Source organism: Erpetoichthys calabaricus, chromosome 4, assembly GCF_900747795.2.
Source record: "Erpetoichthys calabaricus chromosome 4, fErpCal1.3, whole genome shotgun sequence".
Classification (NCBI taxonomy): Eukaryota; Metazoa; Chordata; class Cladistia; order Polypteriformes; family Polypteridae; genus Erpetoichthys; species Erpetoichthys calabaricus.
Genome location: NC_041397.2, coordinates 171,075,839 through 171,102,237, shown reverse-complemented (window position 1 = coordinate 171,102,237; position 26,399 = coordinate 171,075,839). Strand labels below are relative to the sequence as shown.

General features: G+C 37.9%; 1 protein-coding gene across 1 annotated transcript in view; it reads left to right on the top strand.

Moving 5' to 3' along the window:
* Positions 1–26,399, top strand: part of impg2a (interphotoreceptor matrix proteoglycan 2a) — a 304,601-nt gene that overhangs the window by 135,671 nt on the left and 142,531 nt on the right. The window contains exons 16-18 of the mRNA XM_051926629.1: positions 2,046–2,247; positions 5,947–6,026; positions 9,127–9,205. Coding sequence (XP_051782589.1) covers positions 2,046–2,247; positions 5,947–6,026; positions 9,127–9,166 — 322 coding nt within the window. The 3' untranslated portion in view covers positions 9,167–9,205. The remainder of the gene's footprint in view (positions 1–2,045; positions 2,248–5,946; positions 6,027–9,126; positions 9,206–26,399) is intronic.

Genomic DNA, 26,399 nt, shown 5'->3' with positions numbered 1-26,399 from the left:
ATGAAAGCAGTCAGCCAGGAACAGCCCCAGGAGAGGAGCGTGTAGCAGCTGCTCAAGAGAAGACTGCTCCAGGAAGGCTCCCTTGCTTGGCAGTTGGATGAGCAAAGCTCGTGTGGTGCACTGCTGGAGCCAGTGACAGAAGCGGGGGCCTAAAAAGGGTTGGTTGTGCCTATAGGTAGGATGTCTCATCTTGCTGCAGGATCCCATCAGAGTTAGTGAAGGAGACGTCAGTTTTAAGAAGGAAGCACTAGGGCTCATGAGCTTTTAAAGAACTGATTCCTGCCTGTGAGTTTAACCTCATTTGTATGGAGTTATTTCATAACGTTTGACCATCACTGGTCACTTTGGTTTTATTGGATTATTTATTAACTTTTAGAAGAATTGTATGCACTGCACTATTTGCACTTTTTGTTTGGTTTTCATAAAAGCACTGACACATTTTGCACAAACACCTTGCTAAATGTATGTGTTGTTATTTGCCCGGACATCTCGGTACATGACTATCGAAGGCTTCGGGTGGAAGAGGCTCCCGGAAGTGACAAGGGAACATGGAGCTAACCCAGGCCTTCAGATCCAATATGCTTCTTTCTTAAGGTTAATCTTTAGTTACTTACATCCAACTTGTAGTGCACCAGCATAACATGTAAGAGACAGGGATTTAGCTCTTAAATGGTTACACGTGCAGTAGGTTTTGATGAGAGTGCTGTATGAATTATTCCTTGCCATGAAGTTCTGGTCTATGTGTACCCAAATGACTTGTTAGTTTTATTAGAAGTAACTTTTTATCCATTCATCTGTTTTATGTCCAGGCTTATGGGTGGCAGCACTGGACATGAAGTGAGAAGTCATCCTGGACAGTGCTCCAGCCTATTGCAGGCCAAGCTCTCATATACCTACACTCATACTTAACCATTAAAAAATAAGTTAACTAAATAACACTTGCATGGCTGTCATTCTTCCCAGAACTGACAGAACAAGGGTGACACCACTGTCCTTGGACAATTACTACTCTCATATTGCTATTTGATTATATTCATATAAAGATTTTAATCAAGCACATTTTTTGATAGAAGTATGGCAATAAAGCAAAAAGTACTGCTGCCACATAGCCCCTGGGACTCAGGATCAGTTTACAGCCTGATCACTGTATGTGTTGAGTTTGCAAGTCTTCCCTTCATCTGTGTGCACTTTTGTGCCTAACTGTTTCATCATCCATCTCAGTGACGTATTTGTTCCTCTAAAGTGTGTCCTATAAGTGTGTGTGAGAGTGCCCTCCAATAGACTGATATCGTATTGTGGGCTGACGCCTGTCTTGTGTCCCAAAGCTTTCATGGTTAAGTGTGTTGATCTAATAAAATAACATTTTTTTCTATTTCCACACTTACAGTACATCTCCACTGGAACATGTTGTCTGACTTTATTTACCTTGCACGCCTCTGCTTGTAAGATTTTCTCATTGATTGTGTCTTTATCTTTATTTCCTCCTCCACAAAAGGAGGGATTATCTTTGTGAGAATATTTCAAAAGTTGTATCCATGTTGTCAGAAACGCCTTTCTCTCTGCTACCCTGCAATTGATTAGGTGAATTCAAAGGCTGGATGGAAGGATGGTTGGAAATTTAAGTTTTATTCTTGTTTGTTTTCAGTGATCAAGAGCATGATGAGAACAAAGCTGAACAGATGTGAAAACACTGACAAAACCAAATATTTGGCTTGTTTCATTTTTGTTTTTTTTACTCATGCATTTTAACAGTTTCACTTTTGTGTGTCATGGGGAGAAGTGTTTTTTTAAATGAAAGAATACTATTATGACAAAAATATTGTTAAAAAAATACATCAAATTTAATGAAAACCTGACTGTTGTCCTTTTCATATTTATTTACTGTCAGTGTATATGATAAGCAAATCCAAACACTGAAGCATTTATTGGAAAATATTTTGTTAAGCAATGAAGTACATTAAACATGATAACTGTTAGAGTACAATAACATTTTCTTACACAATGGAATATGTCTGTCTCAACATCTGTTGCCATTTATATTTCAGACAGGGTGACTGCCAGTCCTCAACTGAGAAGGCTGTGAAATACAATCCGATGTATGAAAGCGATGCCACCACAGGATACAATCACTATTACAGACGCTACCCACAGCTGCCCTCCTACAGTTCTCCCAGTGCAGAGGCCTCCACAGACTTCAGCAGTGAAGAGATCAGGCACATCTACGAGCACAGTGAGCTCACTAAGGAGGTACCATATTTCCTTTCACTGTATAAACGTATATATTTATATATGTATATATTTCTACGCGGTGTTGTGCTGGGGAGGCAGCATAAAGAAGAGGAACACCTCACGCCTGGACAAACTGGTGAGGAAGGCAGGCTCTATTGTAGGCATGGAGCTGGACAGTTTGACATCCGTGGCAGAGCGACGGGCACTGAGCAGACTCCTGTCAATAATGGAGAATCCACTGCATCCACTAAACAGTATCATCTCCAGACAGAGGAGCAGCTTCAGCGACAGACTGCTGTCACTTTCCTGCTCCACTGACAAACTGAGGAGATCGTTCCTCCCCCACACTATGCGACTCTTCAGTTCCACTTGGGGGGGGTAAACGTTAACATTATACAAAGTTATTGTCTGTTATACCTGCATTTTTATCACTCTTTAATTTAATATTGTTTTTTTATCAATATGCTGCTGCTGGAGTATGTGAATTTCCCCTTGGGATTAATAAAGTATCTATCTATCTATCTATCTATCTATCTATCTATCTATCTATCTATCTATCTATCTATCTATCTATCTATCTATCTATCTATCTATCTATCTATCTATCTATCTATCTATCTATCTATCTATCTATCTATCTATCTATCTATCTATCTATCTATCTATCTATCCTACTTCCCTACCTACTTAGTATGACTGCAGATGTCAAAGTGTGACGGTTTTTTTTTTTTTTTTGTTTTTGTTCTTTGATGCATTTAAATGGTTTCTTCAAACACACATACTGTTCTTAAGCCTGTGTAATCCATTTGAAAGTCATGGTGACTTAGAGACTAGCCTGGTAGCATCAGGTTCTAGACAGAAGAATACCCTGGACAGGTTGCAAGTCCATCCATAGGCATAATTTGGAATCTCCAATTAAGCTAATCAGTATACTTTGGGGACATGGAAGGAAATCCATATCATACATGGGAAGAAGGTGCAAAATCCACACAACAGGTGAAGGATTTGAACCCAAGACACTGTATCTGTAAAGCAGAAGTTTCAAGTGCTTTTCCACCATGCTGCCCTTAAAAGATACATTATTTTGTATAACTTCTATATCATTTATAAGAATGCATCATATCATTCTGGTAACAAGCAGCTTTGTTTGTATGCCCCAGTATTTTATTGTTGCCCCCTTAGACAACTTGTAAAATGAAAGTAAAGATGCTAAAGAATATGCAATAACCCACAATACAAATAAAAGTCAAGGGAATTGTTGCTTTTTTGAGTCCTATGTTTGAATCCTGGCCTGGGGTCTCATTTACTGTATAAACTTTCCGTGGATTTGAGAGTGAAAATACACACACGCCAAAAAAACAGGAAAATGCATACGACCAACAATAAATAAATACATAAAGTCAGATTTATAAAACACATATTTCTACACAATTTACTGTTTATAAGTCACAATCACTTTGTAAATGATTCCATATATGGAGTATGCTAAGAACTCTCTGTAAGAGTTGAATTTGAATCCTGGTCCAAGGTGCACCTAGCATGTGTCTGAGTCTTATATCCTTCTGAGCTTATACTTAAAAGCTGATGCTGGTATTTTATTATTTACTATGATAAAATACATTTTTATACATTTTATATAACCCCTTAAGAGAAAAGGTTATATTTTATGGCATAATCATTTTTCTATATTTTCACTTAGTACTAAGTTTCCTGTTTTTGTATACAGCTGGATCATAAAAAAATTAGGCCATTGTTCCTTTCTTTGGAAAACAGGATAACCCAGCAGAAAATCATACGTCTCCTAAAATAAAAATAAAAAGTCATATACACCCTAAGCTAACAGGACTATCAATCAACCTAGTTACCGGGTCAAATTATGGTCATTTAAGGTATCAATTTTTGTCATGTTCCATTAGCAACTGGGTGTAACCAATCATATTAAAAGTTTTCTGATTATGTAATGAATTCCTTTTTTGAGTAGTGACCTAATCAATGAATTGTATAAATATAGCGCAGAGGACACTTTTTTCTTTGTAACATGTAATAATAAGATATATACTTGTTGCCTCTTGCAAGATTTAGATAATAATAATAATAATAATAATAATAATACATTTTATTTATATAGTGCCTTTCCCATGCTCAAGGCGCTTAATAAAGAATAATTATTGACACTGTCTCCTGCCTTTGTTTTAATGCTATGTAAACTAAAGAGTAACCATTCTGTGAAATTTAGGGTGCCAAATTATGTACAGACTCTTGCAAAATGTCTAAATGCTATTAGCTTTGAGTTTTGTGCCTTGTGATGCCATTTTGTGCCTTTTGAGGAGCTTGGCCAGCAGACAGAAGCAGTTACTGAAAGGCTAGGCCAGGTACCCGCAATGGACTTAAGCACTTAGAAAGAGAGTGGAGGTAGATATCTGACTGACGGTGAATCCTCTAGAACAGTTGCTCCCACGTTTAATCCATGGTGACCCCTGTGGCCACAGGTTTTCAATCCTTCCGATGTTTACTTTTTATTGGACTACTATGTTAATTAAGTAAGCTGTTATTTCACATTTTCTTCATTTTGGTGTCAATACATAAATTACAAAAAATAGTTTTTTAAACTTTTTATTGCAATGTAGCAATAATTTTTGAATGTTACATGGACATTATTCGTCTTCATTTTTAAAAGGAACATTATCATTGTTGTCATCCTCATGATTTTCATTCCACATTTCCAGCTGTTCTACCTATTTAAGCTGTAATTTACTAATAAGAATGTTAGTGGGTATGATGAGGAAGGAGCAGCTGCCTTTCAGCATTTGGTGCTGTTTTCCCACATGTCAGTTCTTCTTGTTATTTCTTGTTATTACTAGGATACAACTAAGGCAGCAAAAAAGGTGAATTAATAGGAAAAAGACAAAAGAGAGTTAAGTACCATGGCAAAAATACACATATTTTGAAAAGTATTATTAATGTAAATATCACACTACTGCACTTTTCTGAATACGGAATTTGAGGTACAACACCAACTAATATGACAATAAAATCTATAACAGAAAAATGACTTTCCTGATTGACAGTCTATCTGGCACAACAACCTGTAGCCACAGGGGGTCCCTCAGGGAGACTGTAGGCAGTGGAGTGCTGATAATTCATGTGCAGGAGAGACTATTGTGATGAGCTGACCACATGTCAGCAGCTGCACGACAATGTACAGTCCATGTAGAGGGGACATGGTAGAGTGAGACGTGCCTTTTTCCCAGTGTTTGTGTGCATAATTGTTGTTTTGGTAAAGTTCCCTGTAGCTTTTAATAGCATAGACGTTTGCAGAATTTGGTAACAGAAGACCATTACCCTGTCCTCCAAGTGAGTTATAGTTAATGGAAATTCTGAGAAGGCTTCAGAAATTAGTGGACTAGTAGTACGATTGTCGCAAAAACAGAGTACAATGAAATTTCAATAAGCAATCAAAACGTTGCCACTCTCCAGAGACATGAGAAACAAGAACATGTTAAAATATGTAACTTCAGCACATGTAATAAAAAACAGAAATCACGTTCGCCTGAGTATTTCCTGGCTTTGACATTGTGGAAATATCCTGAGAAATCCGCACATATTTCTAAACGTGTGATGAGCATCATTCCTTAAGTGGGCTTTACAGCAATAAAAATTCATATAATGAGGTCCTTAATGCTTTTAACACATTTGTATGTTTATGTTTCTCATTAGGAAATTCAGGATCGAATACGAATAATTGAACTGTATGCAAAGGACCGGCAGTTTGCAGAATTTGTGCGACAACATCAGATGTAAGTTAAATAGGTTTTTTTTTATCTTTAGATTATGTTATTCACAGGTCACATCTAATCATGGAGTTATCTTTCTGTACAAGGTATTGTTAATGTATTGGACAATTACAATATAATGTTTCACAGATGCCTTTGAAATGCCAAATTAAACATGATGCTGTTCAATCTAACTTGTAAGTATGGCCTTAAACTGGTTTTCATTAGTGAGACTTAAAGCTGAGTTATGTAAAGGTTAATCAGAAGTAGATGGGTTTAGAAAGAGGTTGATGGGATAGACAGTTCATATTTTCATGTGATAGTATTTTATGTACATAAATTAAAATAGATGTTGTGATATATGGCCGGCCATTCATCCCAGCCAATACCCCCAGGCTGCCAGGTGGAGCCCTCCCTGCAGCATGGAATTGCCCTGAATGCCAGCAGGGAATTATGGACATTGGTGTTTTCCTTTAAAGCCCTGCTGGATACCATGGGGGCTGCTAGAAGGCGCTGCAGAGAGGAGCAGCGATTATTTGCCCTACGCCCCGGAAGTACATCAGATTCACATGGAGAAGTGGAATGACATGCTTCCGGGATGAAGAAGAGGACTTTTTCTCTGACCTGGAAATGATAAGGAGTCACATGGACTAAAGGATGGGAAACACTTCCGGGTTAGGGAATATAAAAGACTGGGAAAAACACCAGAGCATTGAGCTGAGCTGGGTGGAAGGGTGGCAACACGTCTGGGAGAGTGGAGGATTATTGTAGTGTTTGATTATTGATTTATATGAGTATTGTGGAGAGGAGGGTGCGTTGTGCACGTTATTGTCTAAATAAATATAATATTTGAACTTTTACCTGGTATCAGGCGTTTGATCTGAGGTTTCAAGGGAGCGAGAGCGCCCCCTATCTGTCACAATGTTCAAATCAGCACAGATTTCTCCTTGTTAATGCTGGTACAAAATGCTAAGGTTGCATCGGGTGTTGTTTGTTCTTTGAGTGCACATCGTCTTTGTGCTAGCAAGACACAGTGCACCCACTTATATTCTCCTTCACAGTATGATTAAGAAAGTGCATAATAAGATTTGCACCAAACCAAGTCTGCCACTGTCATTTGATCTATTTAATCCAGGTGAACTTGGCTTGACTTCAAAGGATCCTCTTTAGTGCTTATTTTAGTACAAGCAGGTGCATGACTTTAACTCTCCCTGTTTAACACACTACACTTACATGAGCTTGTTATTACAGGGGCCATCCTATGCCTTAATACGCCTATAATAACTTCAGTGAGATCAAATAAATTAAAAAATTACTCCTTAGTTACCAAAAACCACCCCAAGGAAGGGAGCAAATATAAAATGTACTGCCCCCAGGAATTCCCTTGCTCTCATAATGGTATACACATGATCTCCTCTGCTACCAGTATGACTTTTTCCTGTCCTAAACTCTCTGTGCCCTATACTACCTTTGCCACAAGCATGCTATTTCCATTTGGCCACCCCTTCATAGAATGCACACTCTCATATCTCAAGATTTTCTATAGATTGTAGAGAAAAACCAGGGGAAAGCCGCATGAATTCAGGGTGAATATGTAGAATGAAAGCAGAGGGTGTTTTTGGCCTAAACTAAACCTGTTACCAGTGTCGTAAGATAAATTAACTATGACTGCAGGACTGTTTCATAAACCTATTTAAAGTTTAGGAGAAACAAAAATCAATAGGAACATTCTCTCTGCCTCTGTATAGTTATAGGCCAGTGACAGAACTACAGACCAGATGGAACTACGTGTACAGAACTGTGCAATGCCCTTTGGAGCAAAATGAAACCTGCACTGGCAGAAGCATAATGTGAGGTATTGGCACTTGAAGCAGGATACAGCCTAAGCATATGACGTAGTGGTGTATGAGTGGCCTTGGACAGCATCTACACAGGAGAGAGATTGTGGTGACTAGAATAGAAAGTTTTAGTGCTTCTACAAGATAGTAAAAGAGAGATTCCACACAACTTAACAGAAATGCAAGACCCTTAACTTGGAGATGGAAACAGTATGGTCAATTAAGTCAATTCATTTTGTTTAAGCGCTCTTCACTACCTACTGGGTAAGAGTGCTGTAACAAATTACAAATTTTACAAATTACATAATGTATACAGATGAGGATAAGCATATATATTGAACAGAGCTATTTCAACTTTAACATAAACAAATCCTAACAAATATACAGTAAAACTATAGTTTTAATATGGCCAGTTGAGCACAATCCATTATAAAGGACGGAGGCCGACACAATTACAGGTCTGGAGATCTAGGCCATATAGTTGCCCATACCCTCCTGGACATTCTACAGTATTGTATACGTTTGTTTTTTAACTCTTTCATCTTTCCATCCAGAGAGTAATGTCAGTGAGGGGATGCAGGAGACAAAAACGCCTCCTGGCCACGAGAAGGCATGCAGACTCAAATATGCCTATGGGGAGTGCTGTCCTCTCTGTTTGGGCCTTTCTTCAGATACTGTGGTGTGATCTCATTTCTCAAAAATAAAGTGGGAATGGATGACTATTTTAGACTGTGTGTCTTGGAATCTGACATTCGATTTGTAGAGGACAGAGCATCTCATTATCTTGCCTTATACAACATGTCCTTTGGTATCAGTCATGTGGCCAAAGAAATTTATAAAGTTACTAATTTTTTCCTAAGTGGAATATGCTTTTCTTTAGAAACAAAACAGATTTATGTCTGGAAAAAGCCTGAAAATGGCCTTTAATATTCGAGGTGGTAGCTGCTGTAGTCTTTCCAGCAGACGCTTTAGATAAATAAGCTTAATGAATTTATTTTCATTTCAGGAAAGCTGGTTTACATTTTGTTTCTGAAATCTTTTAAAATCCCAATGAAAGATAAAAGATACTTACTATGCAAGAATATGTCTAAAAACAACCCAATTAAGATTTTCTCTGTTACCAGATAGTTAATTATGTTGTAAATGAAATGTTTTCACTGTCATTTTTTAAAGACATTGATGGTTTCCCAGGGTTCAGTAATATTTTTCTTGTAACTTGAGTCAAGCATTTATTAAGGTCTATGAGCTGCCTAAATAAAATAAAGATGACTTGTTTTCTTCAATAGCAGGTCCATGGATGCAAAGCAACTAAGTTCTTCGAGTTAGCCCCAGTGAAGCAATGTTCACTAGGTCACATCCAAAGAGGTAAGAATTTTAGGTACTTGAGCAAAGTATTTCATTTTTGACAAGGTATGGATAAGAAAGATTAGCCTCAGCCTAAACTGTTTAAACCCTTACACCCCTCTTGTCTTCTGTCTTCGTTTCAATGCTGCTTATACAACAGCTTTTTGGGTAAGATGACACTGGACAGTCTTAGGTCATTTTGTACCACTTTTCGGCTATCCTCTAAGACCTCTAAGAAAATTATTCATTTCTTAATTTACTCTGTAAAATGCTGTTCAGACTTGCACTTAGGCTTGTATATCTGAGATATGAATGCTCAGAAATGTGAGACTGTTGTTACACCAGGTACATTTTGGTCCTGAGTTTTGAACAGACCCTCTGAGTTTTCATGAGGTGTGACATAGTAACTGTAAACATTAATGAGACAATAGGAAATCATGCAAGAAGACATAATTTCACTTTCAGTTTGTATAAATGTGCAAAACTTGTGTGATATATAGATGATTATATTATTACTATTAACTAACTTGAACCTAACCCAAACCTTAGCCACTTAATCAGATCACAGCTGTGGGTAATAGAAACCAGTGGGATTGTTGGCAGCCATACTTTCAGGTTGACATTAGCTGCAGACTCCTACCAATTTTAATTTTAAAAGCACCTGACTGGCTGTTGTTATTTTCTACATGAAGCACTTTCTACTTGAAACACATATATAATTTGTTAGGTGAAGTTTCATAACGCAAATGCACAATTGCCATAAAAAAAATAATTTAATAATAATATTAGTCATCAAGACAACCCCTAATAAGACATTATGCCCCTCACTTTGACCTTGAGTTTTGTTTGACCTTTTTAAAATGTTTGACAGTAGATTTTCTTTTGTCTTTTCCTGTTATGCCCTGTGTCTTCTCTCGGCTATGTTTTGTCTAGCCCCTTCCTGCCTTCATCTCCTGGCCATTTAAATATTGACACAATGATTTTCTGGTATTTTCACTCTACTCATAACAACATATTTGTCGTTTTTTTTTATTGTAAATCCAAAAAAAGCAGGGACTAATATAGGTAAACACTTACTCAGCAGCAAAGTGTCACAGTGGTGAGTGTTGCTGTCTCATGGATCCAGCATCTTCGGTTTGAATCATGCACTGAGATAATGTCTGTATGGGTTTGTATGTTCTCCTCCTTCCTGGTTAATTTAGTTTTCCTCTCATATCTCCAAACCACATGTGTTATATAAGCCCTTGGATGGACTGGTGACCTGGCCAGTGTTGGTTACTGCCTTTAGCCAACTGCTTGTGGTTTCCCATGGCAATGTTAATTCTTGGCACTAGGAATGATTTGCGCAATAATTTGCATTATTCATGTTAGGTGGTGTGGTGGATCTGAGGCTAGGGATCTGCACTGGCAATCTGTTGGGCCCTTGAGCAAGGCCCTTAACCTGCAATTGCTCCGTCCTGGGTATGATGTTAATCTGCATCCATCCCTGCATGTAGGTCCTCCAACCTGTAGGGAAAAACTTGGGGGCTGGTGGCAGAACTGCCACTCCAGCCACCATAAAAACCTTACACTGGTTCCACTCCATCTGTACTAGTGTGGTGTTGAGGTGTCACCTGTTGCATGGCTGCACACGGGTCCTAATCTGGATCCTGAGTTGGTTTGTCATGTAGTGGGTGTGGCAGTGCGCTGTGCGTGCTCCTAACCTCAGGTGTGGTAGAAATCAACATCTTAATTAAAGAAAGAAACTTCTCCTCTGTCGGGACAAGTTTGATAAAGTCTTTTTGAGTATGTAATCAGGCAGGAAAAAAGTTGTGCTTCTGCATTATTTAAGTACTCCTTGACAAACATCTTAGAGGGGGCTTCTTTCACAGCAGTCTGTTACAGCATGATCAGAATGATCCAAGAAACAGAGGGTAGAGGTTAATTTTATAAACTATTGAGTTTACATACGGTGTCAGTCAATACATACATTTACTGTGGTTGGTTCGTGGGTTTAAACCCAAATGACTCATATAACATAAAAGTCTATTTTATTGTTATTCTTCCTATATCTTTAGGTTTAGCTATTATCCTTGGAACTTCTGTGTAAGTGACAACTGTCCAGTCTTGCTAACAGGACATCTGATGATCTCTTAGTCATCTTTTAGTACATTTTGTGTATTACATCTTTGTCTTTGTTGTTCATTTGACCTTTATCTGGTTTCCTGAGATGCCTGAACAGGTTTCTGACTTGTATTAATCCTTCGTGCTATTTCTTTAAGATTAATGCAATGTTACCCTAAAATGATTCTCTCACAGCAGATCCGGTGTCCTGGGTTGAAACTTCTTGATTTGTCCATGTGGAATTTGTATGGTGGGCGGCACGGTGGCGCAGTGGGTAGTGCTGCTGCCTTGCAGTTGGGAGACCTGGGGACCCGGGTTCACTTCCCGGGTCCTCCCTGCGTGGAGTTTGCATGTTCTCCCCGTGTCTATGTGGGTTTCCTCCAGGCGCTCCGGTTTCCTCCCACAGTCCAAAGACATGCAGGTTAGGTGGATTGGCGATTCTAAATTGGCCCTAGTGTGTGCTTGGTGTGTGGGTGTGTTTGTGTGTGTCCTGCGGTGGGTTGGCACCCTGCCCAGGATTGGTTCCCTGCCTTGTGCCTTGTGTTGGCTGGGATTGGCTCCAGCAGACCCCCGTGACCCTGTGTTCGGATTCAGCGGGTTGGAAAATGGATGGATGGATGGAATTTGTATGGTCTTGTGTCTGTGTTCGTTTTACTATGTATACTCTTGTTTTTTTTCTCTCACATCTCCAAACACATGCTTCTTAAGTTACTTGGCTCTCTGTCAGTGTAAACATCTTTGAGTTGGCATCTCTGATTTGGATTAAGTACATTAGAGCGTGTTGGTATGTTGTTGAATTCATTATGACACATTTTGTGTCAAAGCTCCAAACCATTGTTCCTAGGATGTATAATGATTGTATTGTTCTCATTTCTGAAGTTGCCTTACTGATCTGCTGTGTAACTAACAGTGTATAAAACATTGACATTATATTAAAAGAAGTTTTGTCAAGTGTTAAAGAGGGTAAAAACAAAGTCATTATCATCTTGTGCATACATGCAAGCCAAATCTTCTTTAGCCATTTTTTATTTTAATGACAGGCAGATGAAACATCATTATTTACAATTAGTTTTCACAATACAAAATAAGAAGCCTGATTGCCAGACGTCACTCCAACAGATTTGGCACTTCCAGATAACATACTCTGGATGACACAAATTAGAATTTTGTGTATATAAACAACAGAAAATATGATGAAAATTCACAACTGCTAAAATGATTCATGAAAAATTAATTGTGCCAACAATGGATTTATTAGGACTACTGTAGTAATAAAATCGAGTGGGTTGCATTTACAAGGACTGTAAAATGGGTTTTGACACTGGGAGGAGTGGGTGACACACAATGAAAGTATGAAGTACATCTTTTTTTACAAGCAGTAGGTTTTTTAAAGGTTTGGACCACTCACATTGACTCTGGTAAGGAAAGCCTGTGTTCCAAAAAGGGTGAACCTCCCATTTAAATAATAAAATGTGAATTTTATGATTGCAGTTGCTGGCATTTAATTAATAAAAGTGTATTTATACATGCCATGCTAGTTATGTTAACAAAAACTAACAGTATAAAATGTCACTTTCCCCTTTGTTATAATGTTAAGAAACAATTATTCAAATATGTAGTAAATTAAGGCTCATTCTTCAGAATAGGTTATGGCAGTGGTTTCCAAACTTTATTTTATCACGGCTCCCTTAAAAATATTTGATCATATGGCGCCTCTCTTCCATTTTATAAAATACTACAAACACAAAAATTTTTAGTACTAAAAAATTTATTAAGATAAACTCTTATACACAAGAAAAAACGAATAACAATATTTTATTATTGTCGCTTAATGAGATGGATGTGCTTGCCTATTAGCGCAAAGTTTATCAAATCTCGGTGTCATTGATGAGATAGCTACATGAAGCTCCTTTTCTACAACCAAACGAGCACGATATTTCGATTTTATTGCAGCTAATGCAGAAAATCCTGTTTCGCATAAATAAGATGTTGCGAACGGCAGCAATACTTTTAAAGCTTTATTTGACAAAATATTATATTCACTCTTAATATCTAGCCAAAATTGAATCAGAGATACATTCTGAAATTTTTGTTTTAAAGAAGTATCACAAGATAGTTCAATCAAGTTTTCTTTCTCAATACTTGTTAATTCAAATTCGTCATCTTCTTCGTCGATAAATGGATTCTGTATCCACGCATATTTTGTAAAATCAAGATCATCAAAATAATTCGAAAAATGAATTAACAAACCATCCAAGTGTTCAACAAATAGATTTTTGTTTGCTTCTATATTAACTTGGGCGCATAAATTTAAAAGTGGAAACATGTCAAACCTATTTTTTTCCAAATTTGTCTTCCATATCTCCATTTTTTTAATGAATGCTTTTACTTTATCTTTTTGAATCAATAAATGCATTTGTGGCCCTTGCATCGATTTATTCAAAACACTCAATTTTCCAAAAATTTCCACCAAATAGGTAAGTTTAATAATAAAATTATCATCCCTAAACATATTTGCATCTTCATTATGATTTTCTTCGAGAAAAATTGCAATTTCTTCTTTGAGTTCAAGTACCCTCTGAATCACTTTTGCACAAGATAGTCAGCGCACTTCACAATAATACAAAAGTGAGGTGTAAGCAGCTTCCATATCTTCACACAGCTTTGCAAATAACCTAACTTTTAATGGACTGTTTTTTATGTAGTTTACAACTTTCGTTACTTTTGTAAAAACGTAGTTAAGTTCCTCACTCATATTTTTTGATACGAGAGCTGCTCTGTGGAGCATGCAGTGCGTCCAGAGAACATCGGGTGTTTTCCTTTTAATTAGTGCTTGAAGGCCAGTTTTGTGTCCTGACATTGACTGTGCACCGTCTGTACAAAGCCCAATGCAATTATTCCACAATATGCCGTTCTCATCAAAAAAATTGTCGATTATATTAAAAATTTCACTGGATGTGGCTTTGCCAGGAATGGGTTTGCAAAATAATATATCTTCAATTATATTATTCTCTTCAACATATCGAACATATGCAATTAAATGTGCGTCTTTAGCTACATCGGTTGCTTCATCTACTTGTAAGGCGAATTTTGAAGTGCGCATCTGAGAAACTAATTGATCGCAAAGATCGTCAGATATATCATCGATTCTTCTGCCAACAGTGTTATCAGCAAGCGGTATTTGTCGCAACTGTTTTGCATATGATTCGCCAAACATTGTTTTGACCATATCAGTAGCTGCTGGCAAAACTAATGTTTCTCCTATTGTGTGTGGTTTTTTACACTTCGCGATTCTGTAAGATACTAAGTACGATGCTAGTAACGCATTTGATGGAATATAAACTATTTTTTTTAACGTTTGCTTTTGTTTAGTGAACTCATCCAATTTTCTTTGAAAAAATTCTTGGGACTTGCCAACGTATTGAGAATGCATAGTTTCAATGTGGCGTTTTAATTTTCCGGGTCTCATACTATCAGCAGCCAAAACTTTCGAACAAAACAAACACATTGGTTTTTCCACATTATCAGTAATAACACTTGTAAATCCGAACGATAAATAAGACGAATCGTATTTTCTTGTCTTGGGAGTTCTTCCTTCCTGATTCCTACTACTTGTGCCAACATCAGATTCTTCATTATTAGAGGATTTTCTCTTATAACCAGTCAAGAACTTATCCATTTCTCTAAAAATATTAGGATAATTAATTTATTGTTCTTAAAAAAATTAAACTTAATTAAATTACTTACTATTGTGATCAGTGAGTAATTAGGTACGTCAAAATAAAATAAGAAACACAATCTAACACTGCTGAGCTAAACTGAAGTCGATATTGTCTCGATTTTTGGAGAGTTACTGGTCGGCCAAGTTACGTGTCATACCGCTGGTGGTTTATCCTTGCAATGAGTGGATATCGTAGGTAAGAAAGTGAGATGTCCGACAACGCGTCTGAATATTTACGCAGTAATACGCAGCCACCAAATCTTTTCGCGTATGCGCATAGACAATACAAGCCCTACGGCCTACGGTGCTGATATATTTCTGAACCGTACTGTTTGCTACGGGGTAAGGGTAGCATCAGCAGTATAGTAGTTAATATGTACCTATATGTTACGTATCGTATTAGCTGCACGTGCACTTTTTTTTGTCAATCCTGGCTAATATTCACGCCTCCCCTTAGACTAGTCCACGCCTCCCTAGGGAGGCGCGCCTCCCAGTTTGGAAAACGCTGGGTTATGGAATCTGGGATACTGCATATGGTATTTTGTGGAACTTTTAGCACTTCATTTATACTTTTTTTTTCTAAAAATCGGTTTTGAAAAAGGGTGGAAAAAGCATCAGTGCCTTGTAGTCTACAGTATGTAAGTTGATATTTTACATGGGCATTATAAATGTGCTTCAGGAAGTTGGAAGCTTCAGGTATATGGCTTAACTAAGTAAGTAGTAAATAAGTTGAGCAAATAATTAAATCCTTCTAATCTCTGTCTTGAAGCATTTAAGTAAATAACCACATTATTAGCTTAGTCTGTTTAGCATTTGTCTTTGGTCCAAAAGGTCATGGATTCCAAAGAAGAAGTGTACATGTATTGATTTGCTCTGTGAGATTTACTTTTAACATTAAAACCCTCTTTGAAATGTATTGCTTTCCATATGAAGACAAAAGTAACAATTATCTAGTTGAAAAATAGTGACAAGTCAAGTAAAATTACACGTTTTATTGGCTAACTAAGAAAGATTACAATATGCAAGCTTTCGGGGTAACGCAGGCCCCTGATCACTACATTCATAATGGTTAACATGGTACAACACCCTAGTACTAGTTGAAAAATTAAATATATCTAACCTCACATGACAGACAATATATAAGAGGTTTCACTTTACCATTATTTATTGGACAAATTAGTACAATATGTCAAAACCATGTGTAAAAAAGTAAATGTACACCGTGACTCATAGCTTGCAGAACCATCATAAGCAGCAGAAATAATCATTTTTCTGAAAGAGGCATTTTCACATTGTAAGTGTAACCTACTCCTTCTAGCACTAACACTATGTCAGTTGATTCATATTTGAGGTCATTTATTAATTCACAGCTCCAAAAAAATCTGAATAGAGTTGCGGTCTGTACTTTGACTTCACTCTTTAAAATCTTCATTCTCTTTTTCTGCTATTATGATGATGGTCATGGTCAGAGTCATGGTCCTGTTACACAGTACATTTTCAACCAACCTTTAGCCATTGCACAGAGGACCTCATATTTTCCTGTAAAATATTTGGTTAATAGGAAGATTTTATAGGGGATTCCAAAACTACAAAGCATCCAGGCTCTTCAGAAACAAAAAAATGCAAAATAATCATTTCTCAGAATGTTAGTTGGTAGTTTGCATAAGATAATGCAATGTGCATAAACCCAATTTTGGTCAAATCCAAAGCACAGCATTGTGAATTGGATTGGTCTATCCAGAGAGGATTATTTCATAAGTCTTGTGGTTTGTTCAGATACAAGTTTGAAAACTCAAGTTATTCTGCCATGTTCTTTTTGAAGAGAGCAACTTTCTGTTGGCTACGTTCCTAGTAGTCTGCAGGAAAACGGTGTGACCTTTGTTTGTAGGGAGTGTGTGACAGTGATGTAGAATGGTGATGTTGTAATTGTAAATTTAATTACTTGTTTTGGAAATGCAGTGATAGTGAAAGTAAAAGATACATGTAAGAATTTTGGGAGGTGCATGTAATACCTCTAAAGAAGTCTCTCTGGCAATGAAGGGTAAACGTTGTGAAGGCTGTTTTGATGCAGTATGAAATATTGGAGTGAGATTTGGCCAATATAGAAAAGAATGGAGATGATAATGATCAAGTGGATGTGTGGAGCTCTATGAAGTGAGAGGATGATAAAGACTGAGCTAAGAGAAAGACTTGACGTGGGGGAGACGGAGGTGCTGTCCAGAGATGAAACAGACTAAGATGCTAAGATGGTTTGGACATGTGAACTTAAAAGGCAGGGGATGATTGGGCGAAGAAATGCACTAAAATGGAGAGGGAGATGAAGAAGCCAAGGGAGATGCCAAAGAAGACATGGTTGGAGGTAATGTTAGATGATATGAGCAGAATGTATCACACCCCAAAGGGTGCACATGACCACAGAGAGTGAAAGAAAAACATTTAGTGGGTAACCAACTAACCTAGGTAAATCTAGAAAATTGCTGTTAAATGGGTGATAATGATGAAGATGATATAACCAGGCTGATGTTAAAGGGAAGATTGGCAACTGTCTTTTAATGTTCTCCATTTGTCAACAATCCTTCTTATAGTAGAATACTGAATTTCATATAGTTTGGAAATGGCCTTAAAACCCTTCCAAGACCGATATGCAACAACCAATACTTTTTTGAGGTCATTGTGGAAGTCTTTTGCTCTTGGTTTGGTGTTTCCACAAACCTGAATGCTCTAGACTTAACTGCCAAAGGTGCTACTTTTCTATTTATCTAAAACTAAAAGGTGCAATTGATTAACAGCATCTGACTTTACTGACCTTTCAACCAACATGGAAGCAGTAAGGGCGTGCTTACTTTATCACACATGTTTTCTGTATGTTTACTTATTTTTTCTGTTTACTAAACCTATACCAAATGAAATCTGTTGTGTATTGTTTCTAATCTGAGGTTTCATTTATCTACTTGCACTTAGCTAGTACTGCTGAGGAGTAGATGATTGTTAATTATGTCCTGATGTGGAAAACCATAGAACTGAAGGAGAATTATATAAAATTGGAACTGAATTATTGATAATCTGAGTTTATTCAATACTGAAATTTTATTCCTCCACCTTGTATGTTGTTAGCCAGTAAGATCCACTGTTTGGTGAGTTTTATTTTAATCAACTGCCTTCTACTTTGACCATCTTGCAAACTTACTTTATACTCATATATAATACAAAATAGCATACATATTCAGTGAATGGATGATCAGCATGTATTGTCGATGAAAAGCATGAGCACTGGCAGGCCAAAAGTCTGCTTACTAACAGAAATTATTAAATTGAACTGCAGTAGAAAGTTCTGCCACTATATTTAACCACATAATCAAATTCAATCATGCATTTATAACTCTGAATAACTGCTTCCAGTTTCAGTGGAAAATGGTGGGTATTCATTCCAGCATAGAAAATAATATTACTGTTATGAATCTCCCTATACTTTCTGTGTTAGAGATTGATTTTCTAAGATGCAACATATCTAGATAGTCACTAGTTTTAATTAATTTCAGGATAAGATTTAATCTACAGTGGTGTGAAAAACTATTTGCCCCCTTCCTGATTTCTTATTCTTTTGCATGTTTGCCACACAAAATGTTTCTGATCATCAAACACATTTAACCATTAGTCAAATATAACACAAGTAAACACAAAATGCAGTTTGTAAATGGTGGTTTTTATTATTTAGGGAGAAAAAAAAATCCAAACCTACATGGCCCTGTGTGAAAAAGTAATTGCCCCCTGAACCTAATAACTGGTTGGGCCACCCTTAGCAGCAATAACTGCAATCAAGCGTTTGCGATAACTTGCAATGAGTCTTTTACAGCGCTCTGGAGGAATTTTGGCCCACTCATCTTTGCAAAATTGTAATTCAGCTTTATTTAAGGGTTTTCTAGCATGAACCGCCTTTTTAAGGTCATGCCATAGCATCTCAATTGGATTCAGGTCAGGACTTTGACTAGGCCACTCCAAAGTCTTCATTTTGTTTTTCTTCAGCCATTCAGAGGTGGATTTGCTGGTGTGTTTTGGGTCATTGTCCTGTTGCAGCACCCAAGATCGCTTCAGCTTGAGTTGACGAACAGATGGCCGGACATTCTCCTTCAGAATTTTTTGGTAGACAGTAGAATTCATGGTTCCATCTATCACAGCAAGCCTTCCAGGTCCTGAAGCAGCAAAACAACCCCAGACCATCACACTACCACCACCATATTTTACTGTTGGTATGATGTTCTTTTTCTGAAATGCTGTGTTCCTTTTACGCCAGATGTAACGGGACATTTGCCTTCCAAAAAGTTCAACTTTTGTCTCATCAGTCCACAAGGTATTTTCCCAAAAGTCTTGGCAATCATTGAGATGTTTCTTAGCAAAATTGAGACGAGCCCTAATGTTCTTTTTGCTTAACAGTGGTTTGCGTCTTGGACATCTGCCATGCAGGCCGTTTTTGCCCAGTCTCTTTCTTATGGTGGAGTCGTGAACACTGACCTTAATTGAGGCAAGTGAGGCCTGCAGTTCTTTAGTTGTTGTCCTGGGGTCTTTTGTGACCTCTCGGATGAGTCGTCTCTGCGCTCTTGGGGTAATTTTGGTCGGCCGGCCACTCCTGGGAAGGTTCACCACTGTTCCATGTTTTTGCCATTTGTGGATAATGGCTCTCACTGTGGTTCGCTGGAGTCCCAAAGCTTTAGAAATGGCTTTATAACCTTTACCAGACTGATAGATCTCAATTACTTCTGTTCTCATTTGTTCCTGAATTTCTTTGGATCTTGGCATGATGTCTAGCTTTTGAGGTGCTTTTGGTCTACTTCTCTGTGTCAGGCAGCTCCTATTTAAGTGATTTCTTGATTGAAACAGGTGTGGCAGTAATCAGGCCTGGGGGTGGCTACGGAAATTGAACTCAGGTGTGATACACCACAGTTAGGTTATTTTTTAACAAGGGGGGGCAATTACTTTTTCACACAGGGCCATGTAGGTTTGGATTTTTTTTCTCCCTAAATAATAAAAACCATCATTTAAAAACTGCATTTTGTGTTTACTTGTGTTATATTTGACTAATGGTTAAATGTGTTTGATGATCAGAAACATTTTGTGTGACAAACATGCAAAAGAATAAGAAATCAGGAAGGGGGCAAATCACACCACTGTAGCTTCTGGATTCAGCTTTGTCACTGATAGTAGCCACTAGAAAACTTTATTAATGGATTTTAAAGTTACCAATGATCTACTGTTGTCATTGCGAACCCGAGCACCAATCTCAATTGCCTTTCAGACAAGCTGGGGACAGTATAGGGAAAGTATAGAGGATCTAAAGGCTATCTTAATTCTGCAACACCTACAATGTAAGAGATTCTAAGAAACTATAAATGGGGTGTATTAAATACTGCCTGTAATCAACTGCCAGCACTGCAATCCCAAGCACTTAAGCATCTCCAATTCACTCTACCGAAGATAGAGAGGATGAAGAGCTGGAACAGGAATAAAATCAAGTCAGAACAGAGTCAGAACTGGACTACCACCTATTTTAATGGGAAATATTCAATCATTCTCAAATAAGATAAATAAAGTGTCCTCTGTTACAGTGGATCCTGGCATTTAAAGGTACTGTGGCATCTTGTGTATTGTGGGGTTATGTGTAAGTTAAGTTTAAATTCTATTTATTATGTCCTTTTCATTCATTTTTATTTCTTTAATTATAATTATAATTGTGTTTTGTGGGTGGTTCCTCAAGAGGTGGGGCCACCAATTAATCTCCATTGATTGATGGTTCCCAGCCCTGAGAATTGCAGTCCCACTATGGCTCATTTGTATGCGCTTGGTGGTTGGTGAATGTCTCCTTTTTGCTTTTGCTTATTTTTTGGATTTACTGGCTTCTGATATGAAATTGTTCTGTTTTTGATTTTTATGATTTCTGGATCTCTTGGTTGATCTCGAGCTGCCTTTATGTGCTCATCCTCTGGGCAGAAATGAGGAGATTCTGCCCTGTTTTCCTGACCATTTTGGAGGCCTCACACCACTTTTTTGCCATTTGTGTATGGGACAAAACAAATGGAGAGCTGTCTGAAACCTGATGTACCGAACACAATTTTACATCTGAATGGATTTCAAGTTATTCAAATGGACAGAGACCCAGTGTGGTGTGGAAAAAAGGCCGGTCATCTATGTGAATGAATATGGTTTTCTTCCATGGAAGGTGACCAATAAGGGAATGAGATGTTTTAATGAGGATCCAGTCAGGGAAGGGCTGCCTAATGTAAACAAATAAATCAGAGTGCAATTAGAATCAGCATTTTCAAACCTCTATATTTTCATCTGTCCTCAATGCAATGCCAAACTGGTATTTTCAGAAGCATTTGGCTCTGTAGAGCATTTTCAAAAGTCTCCGTTTTTGGGGGTTAAAAATGGGGCAGAGTAGATGAAATGCGAAAATTAAGACAAATGTCTGAGTTTTTAAATAAAAATGTAGTAGTGTGGATGTAGCCTCAGTCACTGCATTCACAGACTATATTAATTTTTGTGTCAACAATATCGTAAGGTCAAATACAGTGTGCAACTTTCTAAGCAACAAGCCCTGGATTACTAAAGAGGTAAATCTCCTGAATGAGAAGAAAAGAATGTTTAAATCTTGTGACAAAGAGGTTCTAAAGAACATACAGAGAATGCTGAAGAAAAAGCTAAGTGAAGGGAAGGAAGCTTACAGAGCTAAAACAGAGAATACTCTCACTCAAAATAACAAAATAGGTTTGGAATGGACTGAGCATAATACTCAAGCAACTCAGGGCTTAGATGCCTGAAGGAAATGTGGACAATGCAAACACCCTGAAACATTTTTTAAACAGATTTTCTCTCATTTCAGCACCACCTTTTCCAGTGGTCATTCCCCAAACACCATTTCTACTACACCAACATCTCTGGTCTGTGTATATCAGTCTATCAACAATGATCAGTTGAGGAGACAACTGAGGAGTCTACATACGGGTAAAGCCAAGGGACCAGATGTACTGACCATCCTCTGTTACTTGTTCAGTCTGTCACTAAGGCTCCAGAAAGTGCTGCTGCTGTGGAAAACATCAAGTATTGTTCCAGGTCCAAAGAAGGCGCATAATGATTACAGACCAGTGGCCTTTATGCCTCTCATCATGAAGATTTTTAATAGCCTGGTCCTGGGCTATGTGAGGCCTCTTGTGAAAGACCTGCTGGACTGTCTGCAGTTTGCCTGCAGTTTGTGGAGAAAGGATGCAGTGGAAGATGCAATTATCTATTTGCTACACAAGATTTACTCTTACCTGGACAATGCTGGCAGCACTATGAGGATTATATTTTTTTTTATTTCTCCAGTGCCTTTTACACCAGCCAACCATCCTTGTTATGGAGTATATACAGATGGATAAGCCTGTGGTGTCCTGGATAATGGACTATCTGTTCAGCAGAACACAGTTTCTGAGGCTCAAGAACTGTGCCTCTGATATGAATGAGAGCAGCACTGGAGCAACAGAAGGTGCATTTCTCTTCACCATCTACACTTTGAACTATAAATATAACACCAGAACATGTCACCTGCAGAAATTCTGAGATGATTCTGCATTATGAAGTATATCAATAAGGGAGATGTACAGTGGTGTGAAAAACTATTTGCCCCCTTCCTGATTTCTTATTCTTTTGCATGTTTGTCACACAAAATGTTTCTGATCATCAAACACATTTAACCATTAGTCAAATATAACACAAGTAAACACAAAATGCAGTTTTTAAATGATGGTTTTTATTATTTAGGGAGAAAAAAAAATCCAAACCTACATGGCCCTGTGTGAAAAAGTAATTGCCCCCTTGTTAAAAAATAACCTAACTGTGGTGTATCACACCTGAGTTCAATTTCCGTAGCCACCCCCAGGCCTGATTACTGCCACACCTGTTTCAATCAAGAAATCACTTAAATAGGAGCTGCCTGACACAGAGAAGTAGACCAAAAGCACCTCAAAAGCTAGACATCATGCCAAGATCCAAAGAAATTCAGGAACAAATGAGAACAGAAGTAATTGAGATCTATCAGTCTGGTAAAGGTTATAAAGCCATTTCTAAAGCTTTGGGACTCCAGCGAACCACAGTGAGAGCCATTATCCACAAATGGCAAAAACATGGAACAGTGGTGAACCTTCCCAGGAGTGGCCGGCCGACCAAAATTACCCCAAGAGCGCAGAGACGACTCATCCGAGAGGTCACAAAAGACCCCAGGACAACAACTAAAGAACTGCAGGCCTCACTTGCCTCAATTAAGGTCAGTGTTCACGACTCCACCATAAGAAAGAGACTGGGCAAAAACGGCCTGCATGGCAGATGTCCAAGACGCAAACCACTGTTAAGCAAAAAGAACATTAGGGCTCGTCTCAATTTTGCTAAGAAACATCTCAATGATTGCCAAGACTTTTGGGAAAATACCTTGTGGACTGATGAGACAAAAGTTGAACTTTTTTGGAAGGCAAATGTCCCGTTACATCTGGCGTAAAAGGAACACAGCATTTCAGAAAAAGAACATCATACCAACAGTAAAATATGGTGGTGGTAGTGTGATGGTCTGGGGTTGTTTTGCTGCTTCAGGACCTGGAAGGCTTGCTGTGATAGATGGAACCATGAATTCTACTGTCTACCAAAAAATCCTGAAGGAGAATGTCCGGCCATCTGTTCGTCAACTCAAGCTGAAGCGATCTTGGGTGCTGCAACAGGACAATGACCCAAAACACACCAGCAAATCCACCTCTGAATGGCTGAAGAAAAACAAAATGAAGACTTTGGAGTGGCCTAGTCAAAGTCCTGACCTGAATCCAATTGAGATGCTATGGCATGACCTTAAAAAGGCGGTTCATGCTAGAAAACCCTCAAATAAAGCTGAATTACAACAATTTTGCAAAGATGAGTGGGCCAAAATTCCTCCAGAGCGCTGTAAAAGACTCATTGCAAGTTATCGCAAACACTTGATTGCAGTTATTGCTGCTAAGGGTGGCCCAACCAGTTATTAGGTTCAGGGGGCAATTACTTTTTCACACAGGGCCATGTAGGTTTGGATTTTTTTTTCTCCCTAAATAATAAAAACCACCATTTACAAACTGCATTTTGTGTTTACTTGTGTTATATTTGACTAATGGTTAAATGTGTTTGATGATCAGAAACATTTTGTGTGACAAACATGCAAAAGAATAAGAAATCAGGAAGGGGGCAAATAGTTTTTCACACCACTGTATATTGGTGTAGAAAGAATCATCTACAGCTTAACATCAGTAAAACCAAGGAACTGGTTATTGACTTTTGCCTTCACCAAAGACCCTCTATGTCCAGTTACTATTCAGGGAGTGGATGTTGGAAGGGGTGCACCTCTACAAGTACTTCTGAGTCCACATCAATTACAGACTGGACAGGTCTCTCAACACAGAATAACTATTTAAGAAAGGGCAGAGCAGACTGTGCTTTTTGGAAACTGTGTTCCTTTAATGTGAGTAGTGACATACTTCACATCTGTGATAACCAGTGTGATTTTCTACACCGTGGTGTGCTGGACTTGCAATATCGCTTGAAGAATGTCCCATTGTATTAACAAGTTAATGAATAGGGCATACTTAGTTATAGGACACACTCTGGACCCCCTGGAGGTTGTAGCAAAGAAGGGAATTAAAGAAAACTGAGTGCCATTATGAACAATGCTGCACATCCTATCTCTGCTACACTAACACTGAGGACTTTCGGCCAATAAATCATTCACCAGAAATATGTCAAGATACACTGCTGGGGCTCCTTTATGCCAACAGCAATACACCTGCATAAATCCTCACTGTGACTGTGACTGCTCTCTGTATCTTTAGCCAAGTCAAAAGTTTTTCTTTCTTTTTAAAAATGATGGCGTTTATTTGAGGAAGTTGTTGTTGTTTTTTATAATATGTATGAACTTCTACAATAAAGCAAGAAACGTTTGTTGATGGTGTTCACCAGGGGGATCACCTATTCTCATTACATTGATGAGGGTAAATGCCTGTCTCTTGCTGTGTTCCCGCAGTAGGATTGAGATGCTCTAAAAAGCAAACAAAACTTAAGACAAAAGAGCACTCGAAACAAGTAGGGGATATAATTATAGAGAAGCATAGATCTAGAGAAAGATATAAGACCATCTCAAAGGCACTGAACATACAGTGCTGTCCATCAAACAGAAGTGGAAAAAATATGAGACTAAAACCAATCTGCCTGGGTCAGGTCATGCCTCTAAACTTACATGGCGAACAAGAATGAGGGTACTATGACATCAATGTTCACAGCTTAACACTCTCACAGAAAATGCTTTACGGAAGTGAAGCCCTGGCTAAAAAGGATATTCTTACCAAAAAGGAATTTGCACAACTTTACTTGGAAGATACTGCAAAGATGTGTTAGGAAATCTTGTGGTCTGATGAGACTGAAGTGTAACTTTTTGCTTTGAATGCTTGAACACTAAGTGGTGTAAATCTAAAACTGCACATCAACCAGGTGACACCTTCTCCACTTTCCCCACTGTACAATACGGTGGTGGCAGCATCATGTCGTGAGGGGGCGTTTTGGCAGCAGAGGCTGGCAGTCTGGTCAGGACAGAAGGGAAGGTGAATGGTACACAGTATAGACAGATCCTGAAATAATAGCTACTATGCTCTTTATGAAAACTTAAATTTGGGAGGAAGTTTGTTTTTCAACAAGACAATGACCTAGAACACACTGTCAGAGCAACAGTTGAATGGCTTAAAATGGAAAAATTGGTATCCATCAGAGTTCTGACCCTAACTCCATAGAACATCTGTGGTGAGAACCAAAAACAGATGTCCACCAGAGAATCCCAAATAACCTGGCACAACTGAAGCAAGTTTCCAGGGAACAAATGGGAAATCTAGGTCCATCACATTGTGTAAAATTAATAGAGACTACTTGCTGTGATAGCAGTGAGAGGTGGTTCAATCAATTTTTAGAATTTAATTTATTAATAGTTTATAGTTTGGTTTTTTTTTTTTGGACAGAACTATTAAAAAGAGTGTTTGATTTACAAATAAAAATTCCCATTCAAATTCATCAAAACCTCCTGTGTGACAATCATTTATGTGAAAGGGTGGGGGTAGAATTTTTCAAAACATGTCCAGTATATGTGCTATGGACAACATTTAACGAAAAAACACTGAAAAACAAAGAAAACTTGTGCTCCTTAACCACCTGAAAGAACTTATGGCTTATAATTATTTCAAGTGCACTCACATATTCTCATAAAATGTTTACTAAAGTAGTACAAAAAAACAGTTTGTAGTTATTTTAACTATCAGCAATTTTTTAATTAACAGTTTTTAAAATTTTGCCTCCATTATATCATTAGCT